Source organism: Vanacampus margaritifer, chromosome 19 (assembly GCF_051991255.1).
Source record: "Vanacampus margaritifer isolate UIUO_Vmar chromosome 19, RoL_Vmar_1.0, whole genome shotgun sequence".
In the NCBI taxonomy this organism is placed as follows: domain Eukaryota; kingdom Metazoa; phylum Chordata; class Actinopteri; order Syngnathiformes; family Syngnathidae; genus Vanacampus; species Vanacampus margaritifer.
In genome coordinates this window covers 12479840-12489914 of record NC_135450.1, presented here as the reverse complement: position 1 = coordinate 12489914, position 10075 = coordinate 12479840, and the positions used below count along the sequence as shown (strand labels likewise).

The following is a 10075-nucleotide window of genomic DNA, read 5'->3' as shown; positions in this document are numbered from 1 at the left end:
CGGTGACGTCATCATCTTTGCTAAGCTGAAGTGAGACGCCCACCTGCGAACAAAATACCCTATTTACCCGGGCGGAAATTCCCATGTACAGTACATTATAGCTACACATGAAAAGGTCAAGGTTCACATAAACTGTACACACAACTAACTTCTAAAACCACTTCAAAATATTTTAGGCATTGGCTGTCCAGATGTTAGACATATTTTATACATTTGATTGATAATACATATAGATATGTTATATAAATATTGAACCTTGCAGCCTTAGTAACACAAAACATATTATTTGTGTCAACCCAACCCTTTGGGGAAGGAACAATTTTAGCTTGGAACTGACTGGGATTCTTACATAAGCAGGATGGAACCACTAAACCACTGAGCTAAACCACTCCCCACCGCCGCCACATATTTTCCAAAATGATTCATACTCTTTTTCAGTACATGCAGATCCCAATTTCTAAGTTTATAGTTGACCAGAAATAGATCATGCTTATAGAAGTTTCCGGGATCATTTAGAAAGGTGCTAAATAATTCCCTCAAATTTGCCTGACAGGATCAACATTATGAAATATTTTCGCGAATACGTCTAATGATATAATTCCCAACATCTTTATTAAAAATATATGTATAGGATACAATCGGCGTACCATATTCGATTCTCTTCTTCCATGCAAAAAATATAGAGTAATAACATCAATTTAAAAGTGGTTCGATTTATACTGCAGTATGCGCATTGTATATTTGTAAGCGTGATAAGAGAATAAGAATAGGAGAGTGAAAGGGGAAGTAAAGGCTAAACGGGTGTTTTTAGAATTTATGTGCAGACTGCTAGGGAATCTCCAAAGATCTTTGTTTAGTCACCGTGACAGACTAAACAGAAACCCCTTGAATGAATGGACCTGATCCAATTTCTCCCATTTCATTTTCACAAGAGTTATTTACTACAAACAATGTATCTTTGTTCATCTATTCACGCCGCCAACATTAAATAAATGATTATATAATTGTTGTCACAGTGGATGTTGAAGGTTTGAAGTTCCTAAGTGGGAGGCGAGTCGCTCTCATTTCTCCACCACAGTCTGCCCACGGTTCCAGTAGGGACGACATTTGAGGGCGTACAGTAATTACTGTAAACAGACTCCGTGGAGTATTTGAAATCATGATGAGATGTTTTTTTTTGGTTGTTGACAAGTACACCGTAACGCCCCCGTGGATACTTCGAGCTTGGGGGAAATTTGCAGCAAATGGTTCTCCCTTTGCTCGTGCGCAGGTCCACATTCAGCTACCGTCTCAAGCGCCGAGTGAAACTGGAGGACGTCTGGCTGCACGATTTCCAAGATGAGGCCGAGCACGACGAGGGGACGGCGGGAGACGCGGATCTTGGCGTGACCCTCGCGTTGGCCTGGGGCTCCACTTTTTGTCTGGTGTGTTTCTGGTGAGTTGACATTCAGCAAAGGGTGGTGGGGTGGGCATGCTAACAGAGGAAGCCAAAGTTTTGTTATGGAAATGGCGGGAACGCAACTACGGTATAGGGAAAGAACAGGGGCTCTTAGTTGGTGAATAATTATCCATCCATCATGTTCTGCAAATTCATTTTAAAAAGTAATTAGATACTGCGTTGCTAATTACTTTCTCCAAAAACAAATCAAATTCTCTCTCTCTCTCTCTCTTCCATCCATCCATCCTGTTCTGCAAATTGAAAAGTAATTAGATACTGCGTTACTAATTACTTTCTCCAAAAACTAAAAAAATTCTCTCTCTCTCTCTCTCTCTCTCTCTCTTCCATCCATCCATCCTGTTCTGCAAATTGAAAAGTAATTAGATACTGCGTTACTAATTACTTTCTCCAAAAACTAAAAAAATTCTCTCTCTCTCTCTCTCTCTCTCTCTCTCTCTCTCTTCCATCCATCCATCCTGTTCTGCAAATTGAAAAGTAATTAGATATTACGTTACTAATTACTTTCTCCAAAAGTAATCAAATTCACTCACCCACTCACTCACTCACTCACTCACTCACTCCATCCATCCAACCAACCGTGTTTACATATGACATTACTAACTACTTCCTCCAAAAAAAGTAATCAAATTACTTACTGAATTACTATTTCATAAGTTAATCAGTAATTATTGTGAAAAACCATCAAATATGTCAGGGAATTCAGATTTTTTTCAGAGGGCTTCACGTACCCGTTACATAGAGGAGAACAGCATAGACGGGTACTTTATTTAATTTAATAGTTATTGGACTTTAACTGCAACTGGACACATTTAAGGATTTTCTTGTTTAAAAAAAAAAAAATAAAGTAGTTTCAATTAAATATTCTCCATAACACTTATGGAATGAAATGCTCTAATTTAATCTTGCTTTGGGACGAATTGTATTATTACATTTGTAGACAAATATTGTGTGATTATACAATAGTTAATTAAAAATAGCGCCTTATTGACTAATGAGTGTCTTTGTACAGGTGTTTTGAAAATCAGTTTTTATAGTCCAGGCTAGTTTGTTAAGGTCAGTCTGAGACAAAATCAATCCATCTATTTTGCTTGTTTGGCAATGTCTTTGTCCGCATCCGTGTTTGAAAAGCCACTCAATTCATTGAAGCATGTCGATGAAAAACTCATTAGGTGGGATCGACTCTTCCGCGAAGAAGCACTTTTGTCAACAGCACAATGTGCATTAAATTAACACGCCAGACAGTTTTTTCCCTCGACACGCCCTTATAGTCCGTCCATCCTTCCATCCAGTGTCCAAAAATAGCATTTAGAGAACACAGCTTACTTCTTATGCGACTTTGTGCGAAAAGCAACGGCCCGATAGTAAGAACTCATGTGATATGTTGCCATCATCAAAATAAGGAAATAGCAAAGAGAAAGTTCACTCCACGGCATCACAAGATGAAATGTTGCAAAATAGGAACGGTGTCGTTGGCGGTTAAAACAATTCCCCTCTGCAGAGTTTCTGTGGAAAGACTGGCTTTTCTAATAAACATTCAGAATAAATGAGACCTTTATTAAAGTTTTCAGCTTCCTAATAAATTATATTTCATAATTAACATAGACCCAAATGCCTACTTGTAACCGATTGGGCAATGTGAACAATTTAAACAAACAAAAATCACTTACATAGATTTATTTACGTCTTTGACGACGGTGAACAAACGGTGTTGACAAAAAGTAATGCGAAAGTTCACGACCGTCTTGTTATAAAGACCAACAAAAGACAAAGAGACGAAATTGACAAAATGCAGATTTCTATGAGTGATATGACAGTAGGCTTAGTCCTGACTGGACTTTTTTATTTATTCTTTTTTTTTTTAAATTTATATACGCTATGTGCTAAGTTAACTCATTCACTGCCATTGACGGCTATAGACGTCAAAAATTAATTTGAACTATTTCTTAGTTTCACATTTTTTCCCACTTTTGTTAACAAGAGTATGAAATCCTGACTGGACTTTTTTATTTATTTATTTTTTTTAATTTTATATACGCTATGTGCTAAGTTAACTCATTCACTGCCATTGACGGCTATAGACGTCAAAAATTTATTTGAACTATTTCTTAGTTTCACATTTTTTCCCACTTTTGTTAACAAGAGTATGAAAACCTAGAAAAAAACGTTTAGAACAGATATAAAATTTGTGACTAGTTAAGTCATGTGATTAATTACAATTATTACAAAATTTTCATCGCATGATGCTCCTAATTAAAAAAAGAAAAGAAAATATTATTAAAAATGAGGGGCGTCAGACGATTAATTTTTTTAATTGTGATTAATCGCATGACTTCAATAGTTAACCTGCGATTAATCGCAAATTTTGAAAACCATTTATAACAGATATAAAATTTGTGATTAATCGATTAATTACAATAAAAAAATAATAATCGTCTGACGCCCCTAATATTTTATAATCTTTTTTTTTTTTTATTAATCACATGACTTCACTAGTTAACTAAAGATTCATCACAAATTTTACAGCTGTTCTAAATGAACAATAATTTTTTTCCTAGCTGTTCATACTATTGTTAACAAAAGTGGGAAAAAAATGTGAAACTAATAGCTCGAAATCATTTTTGACGTCTATAGCCGTCAATGGCAGTGAATGAGTTAAAAATACATGTAATTAGAGGATGCAGAGAACAGGGTTAGATAGAGGCATTGGGATGACAAACTTGGTTATTTTGGAATTCAACCACATTTCAAATTTACCACGTTTTTGTATATGAACAGCAAAAAGTTGATTTCCCATTTTAAGTCTCTTTTGAATATTCAAATCGATCAATAGCTCGTGCTCCACTACGTCAATCATGCAGCTAACGTGTGGGTTCAAGCCCCACCAGTCCTAAAGGTGTAGGCACCCATCACTTTCCACGACTGGGTTGCAAAGAGCAAGCAAGAAGGAAGTGGAGGCTGTTTGGTTGAGGGGGGACGCCGTGACGCATCTTCCTGTTCCCATGACTGAGTTACACTTTCCGCCTCAACAAGAGCCCCGTGACGGCTCGCGTGGTCTCATTACCACTTTGATCGTTGCGGTGCGGGTTAGAAAGTTATACTCATGTTGTCGTTTGCCCCGCAGTTCTCCTCGGGTGAAGGCACGCTGGTTCGATACCCTCCGCAGGTAGGAGACACCAACTCTTTTGATGCTGTTTTGTTTTGTTTATGTGAAAGGTTACTTGGACTAGTAGTTTTGATAACCGTGTCTAAATAATTGTAGTGACACATTGAAAATAGGACCACATGAAAATGATGAGACGGCTGCAATCCCCCAAATCATCATTTTTATATTTGACATGTTTTGGCAGTAAAATCCAAGAGGCAAGAGCCAGGGCTGTTTGTGCTTCTTCTTGTCCAGACATCCTCATGAAGGTGTTATGTGGCATCACTGCAGTAAGTAACCGCTGTTATCCTTACAGATTATAACATTTTATCTTTGAAAATCTGACTAATTATTTCTCGGTATCATTTTAGACTAAAACTCTCATTGGAGGCGGCATGGAACAGTTTGACAACTTTGATGTAAGTACCTTCTTTTGATCATGAATAAATGCAAAGACAAAAACGTAGTAACAATAACCATGTGTATATTTATATAGAATAATTAGACTTATCATACTGCTTATACTGTCGCACTTACTACTGATGTGTGTATGTTTTCCACAAAAAAATCAACTCACACAAGTTTTATTATTGAGGTTCTGTTTGCCGTGCATGTCATTACAAATTCATCATTTATTATTATTATTATTGTTATTATTATTATTATTATTATTATTGTTTGTTTTGTTTTTTAAGGCCTACTCATTAATAAAGTGCTGTATCAGATCAGGTGCAAGCACAACTAAGCCATATCTTCCATCTAGTGGTGAATGGTGATATTACAACTTAACGGCCATTCAAATGGGAAAAACAATTTGTTTTTTTAAACCCAAGATATTCTAAAGAAAAAAACGCTGATAAATCTCAAATATATATTTTCCAGGGAAAACGATCAAAACATATATATAATTTTTTTTTTTACTTGAATCTATTAATGGTGCCAAGCCACAAGTATTTGGGGGCTCATTGTAGTATAGGAAATATGTATGTTATTATTTGTTGTTTAAAAAAAAAAAAACAATCGGGGTTTGTTTTTCCATCTAGTGGTGAATGGTGATATTACAACTTTACGGCCATTCAAATGGGAAAACAATTAGTTTGTTGTTTTTTTAAACCCAAGATATTCTAAAGAAAAAAAACGCAGATAAATCTCAAATATATATTTTCAAGGGAAAACGATCAAAACATTTTTTTTTATAAATAAATATATATATATATATATATATATATATATAAATAAAAAATATATATATATATATATATATATATTTAATTATTTTTATTTTTTTACTTTTAGTTTTTTATTTGGGGGTCCACTGTAGTATAGGAAATATGTATGTTATAATTTGTTGTAAAAAAAAAAAAAAAAAAAAAGCTGCTTAAAATTTTTTTAATAATTAAACATCACTAAATATGTTCTAAAAGATCATTTAGACCTTAAAGGGGAAGTTGAGTCAAAAATGTTCTTGGCAAAATGGCAGCTCCCTGAGATGGGTAAAAAATGGGTGGATTTTGCCACTTAATTCATATCCCACAAATGCAATATAAATCAGAATGCCTTGTTTTGACTAGTGAGGCCGCATAGAACATATTGAGACAAAAAAAATTGACTTGACTTCTCCTTTAAAAGGTTCATAGCAATTATACATTGATGTGGTTTCACAGACACAGTATAAGCAGCCGTCTGTGGGCAACCGTAACCATCAACAAAAATTGTGTATGAAATGGTATTCAAAATGTTTATGTAATGTATTTTAATTCGACCTCACAAGTATAGCACTCAACAATTCTTTTCTTTCAAACTATAATGTCGAAAACTTCAATTTTGGTCTTATTTTTAGTCTGCAATGAGTACTCATTGCCACTGTTACTCATTAACCCCCCCCCCTGTCTCCATTCCCATGTTCCTCTTTCATACTCAATATCCGTTTTATTTTGTTGCCAGGGAGATATAAATACTTCAGCTGTGTCCCACTTGTTGAATAACCAAGAGGACAAACTGATGCAAACGCTCGGTGAGTTGAGTTCAACTTCCTTCTTGCAAATGTTCCTCAATAGCAAATGTGCACCAGGGAGGGGCCCTGCAAAATGTGCCATATGCGCGATGGCACGAAAGCAAAGTTGAAAACCGCATGTACAGAGGGAGGAAATAGACAAGTGCAAAAACTCGCAGTCACAATGGCACTCCTCGCGGACAGTTTAGAATGAGTTGAGTTCCGTCGAAATGATCAAGCTGATGGATGGAACATTCTTGATCCCGGCAGAAACCAAGTGGAACTTGGTGAGGAAGTTGAGGAAGGGCTCGAGTTTCATCAGCAAAGCGGCTCAATCGGACGGCAAGGCTCAGCTTTTTGGGCGGCCCCTCTGCAAAGTGTGCCCCGATGACAACTCACTCCCGAAACCCATCACAGTAAGTCATTTGTTTGACCTTTACCCTTTGGGGTCAATGTCATGTGCTTCCTTTTTTTTTTAAACAATGATAGCCGTTTTAATGCAAATATAATGAAATTTCAAATTATTATTTATAATTTATTTTTATTTTTAAAAAATATTTAAAATATTTGTTTATTTATAATTTACAATTTATTAATTATAAAATTAAGATTTTAAAAACTTTTATAATTATATTATTAATAATACATTTTGATTTTGTCCATTACACTTGAAATGCAATAAAAAGATCACAGTAAGTCATTTGTTTGACCTTTACCCTTTGGGGTCAATGTCATGTGCTTCCTTTTTTTTTTTTTTAACAATGATAGCCGTTTTAATGCAAATATAATTAAATTTCAAATTATTATTTATAATTTATTTTTATTAATTTTTCTTTTTTAAATATTTATTTATAATTTACAATTTATTAATTATAAAATTATATTTTAAAAAAACTTTTATAATTATATTATTAATAATACATTTTGATTTTGTCCATTACACTTGAAATGCAATAAAAAGATCACAGTAAGTCATTTGTTTGACCTTTACCCTTTGGGGTCAATGTCATGTGCTTCCTTTTTTTTTTTATAACAATGATAGCCGTTTTAATGCAAATATAATTAAATTTCAAATTATTATTTATCATTTATTTTTATTATTATTTTTTTTTAATATTTATTTATAATTTACAATTTATTAATTATAAAATTATATTTTAAAAAAACTTTTATAATTATACTATTAATAATACATTTTGATTTTCTCCATTACACTTGAAATGCAATAAAAAGATCACAGTAAGTCATTTGTTTGACCTTTACCCTTTGGGGTCAATGTCATGTGCTTCCTTTTTTTTTTTTAACAATGATAGCCATTTTAATGCAAATATAATTAAATTTCAAATTATTATTTATAATTTATTTGTATTTAAAAACTTTTTTTTAAATATTTATTTATAATTTACAATTTATTAATTATAAAATTATATTTAAAAAAACTTTTAGAATTACATTATTAATACTACATTTTGATTTTCTCCATTACACTTGAAATGCAATAAAAAGATCACAGTAAGTCATTTGTTTGACCTTTACCCTTTGGGGTCAATGTCATGTGCTTCCTTTTTTTTTTTTTAACAATGATAGCCGTTTTAATGCAAATATAATTAAATTTCAAATTATTATTTATAATTTATTTTTATTTAAAAAAATATTTAAAATATTTATAATTTACAATTTATTAATTATAAAATTATATTTAAAAAAACTTTTATAATTATATTATTAATAATACATTTTTATTTTCTCCATTACACTTGAAATGCAATAAAAATATATATTGTTTTTATTCCTTGTAATTAAAATAAATACGTTTTGGTTAAAAGTGTTTCATTCTAGATGCGACTAGTTTTTTTTTTCATATTTTCTACCAGATAACTTCTAAATTTTTGGACAAGGAAGAAATTTCATGTACTGTAATAGTCTTAATTTCCGAAAGAGGCATTTAATGGCTTACACTATTCCAATGGAGCAAATGAGTAACATTGTTTTGATGTTAAAAATTAGAGATACACTCTGCTGACCACAGGGAAGTTCCCTCTGTTGACATAAAAAAAACAAAAGTGATACTGAGAAAACTGTTATTCACCATTAAACTGCATTGTGCAAACAAATTAGAATTTTGACAATTATTTAAAAAAAAAAAAAAAAAAGTATGTATACGTGATAATATTGATAACGGCACAACAATGACGACACGGTGCTCTAACCTCGATTTCTCCGACCAGGAGATGCTGGTGTTGCTGAGGAAACGGGGGCCGTCCACAGAGGGCGTGTTCCGGAAGCCGTGCAACAACAAGAACATGAGGGACGTCAGGGACAGGCTCAACAACGGTCTGGACGTGGACATGAAAACACAGCCTGTCACTCTGCTGGTTGGGCTGCTCAAAGTATGTCCCTCTTCTGATTAACATTATTTCCCGCACACCTCAAACTTTTGATTGAAAATGAATGCTAGAACCTCTATTTTAAGTTTAGAGAGTAGATAAGTGGAAACAATTGACTTGACTATGTAATTTTCCTTCCATCAAAAAGCTTTTAATTTTCCATAATCATTTTCGCTCTCACCACCACTCAGGACTAAATTTTTGCCGGTTATTATTGCTTTTAGAATTTTCTAAAAGAACTCCCAGGGAGCCTGCTGGTGTGTGACCTTTACGAAGGGTGGATGGCCGCTCTGCATCGGGACGAGAACCAGCTGAGAGAGCAAGAGCTCAAAAGGTAGGCCAATAACAAGCAATTTAGTATTAGTACATGTGGTGAGTTTATTTAGTGTGGGTTTTCACAGGCATGCCTCCCATTTGCCCAAAGACAAACCACTTCTCTTTTTCTGACTCATTGAAAAAAAAAAAAGAAGCGGCAATTTTAAAACTTTCTTCCTGTTCTATTTTTTTCTTCCTCCTTCTTATCAGCGTGGTCGACAAACTCCCCAGGCTCAACAAACTCCTCCTGCAGCACCTCGCCTGTGTCCTCTATCACATCCTTGACAATGCTGACTACAACAAAATGGACGCCTATAACCTAGCGGTGTGCATTGCGCCGACCTTGCTGCAGATGGAGGTCACACCTCTTGATGACCCGAAGGAGACGATGAAAAAGGTACTTAATACCATCTTGTACTTTTGAGCAGCATGAATGTGGAAAGCCTTGACATGTTATGATAAAAAAATATATATATATTTTTTATGCCTCAGGTCACGGAGCTCACTCAGTTTCTGATTGAACACAGTGAGATCCTCGGAGAGAATATCCCACACCTTCTGGATACAGATGAAGGCATGTGAACAAACTTTTCATTTTAAAGAAGGAGTTTGTAGCGTTGGAATTGATAGCAAGATACTGAGAAGGAACAAAATCTACTAGTGTTGGCTTTTGGCTTTTATGCCAACAAAAACCGTAGCTTTGCTAATGCTGTGAACTGCACAAACAAAGACTAAATTAGCTATTAGCTAAATTAGCTATCAGCTAAGTTAACACATCA

The 10075-nt window shown here is 34.1% G+C and overlaps 1 protein-coding gene and 1 long non-coding RNA gene across 2 annotated transcripts in view; one reads left to right on the top strand and one right to left on the bottom strand.

Annotated features, from left to right (window-relative positions):
• tagapb (T cell activation RhoGTPase activating protein b) overlaps window positions 1-10075 on the top strand; it is an 18405-nt gene that overhangs the window by 4544 nt on the left and 3786 nt on the right. The window contains exons 3-13 of the mRNA XM_077552865.1: window positions 1-30; window positions 1271-1435; window positions 4581-4622; window positions 4807-4891; window positions 4973-5020; window positions 6546-6615; window positions 6865-7010; window positions 8823-8984; window positions 9206-9315; window positions 9507-9693; window positions 9789-9870. The exon at window positions 1-30 is cut by the window's left edge and continues 141 nt beyond it. Coding sequence (XP_077408991.1) covers window positions 1-30; window positions 1271-1435; window positions 4581-4622; window positions 4807-4891; window positions 4973-5020; window positions 6546-6615; window positions 6865-7010; window positions 8823-8984; window positions 9206-9315; window positions 9507-9693; window positions 9789-9870 — 1127 coding nt within the window. The remainder of the gene's footprint in view (window positions 31-1270; window positions 1436-4580; window positions 4623-4806; window positions 4892-4972; window positions 5021-6545; window positions 6616-6864; window positions 7011-8822; window positions 8985-9205; window positions 9316-9506; window positions 9694-9788; window positions 9871-10075) is intronic.
• Window positions 8515-10075, bottom strand: part of LOC144039487 (uncharacterized) — a 10780-nt gene continuing 9219 nt past the window's right edge. Inside the window, exons 3-4 of the long non-coding RNA XR_013289464.1 lie at window positions 8805-8930; window positions 8515-8634 (exon numbers count right to left, since the gene is read on the bottom strand). This is a non-coding gene — a long non-coding RNA (uncharacterized LOC144039487). The remainder of the gene's footprint in view (window positions 8635-8804; window positions 8931-10075) is intronic.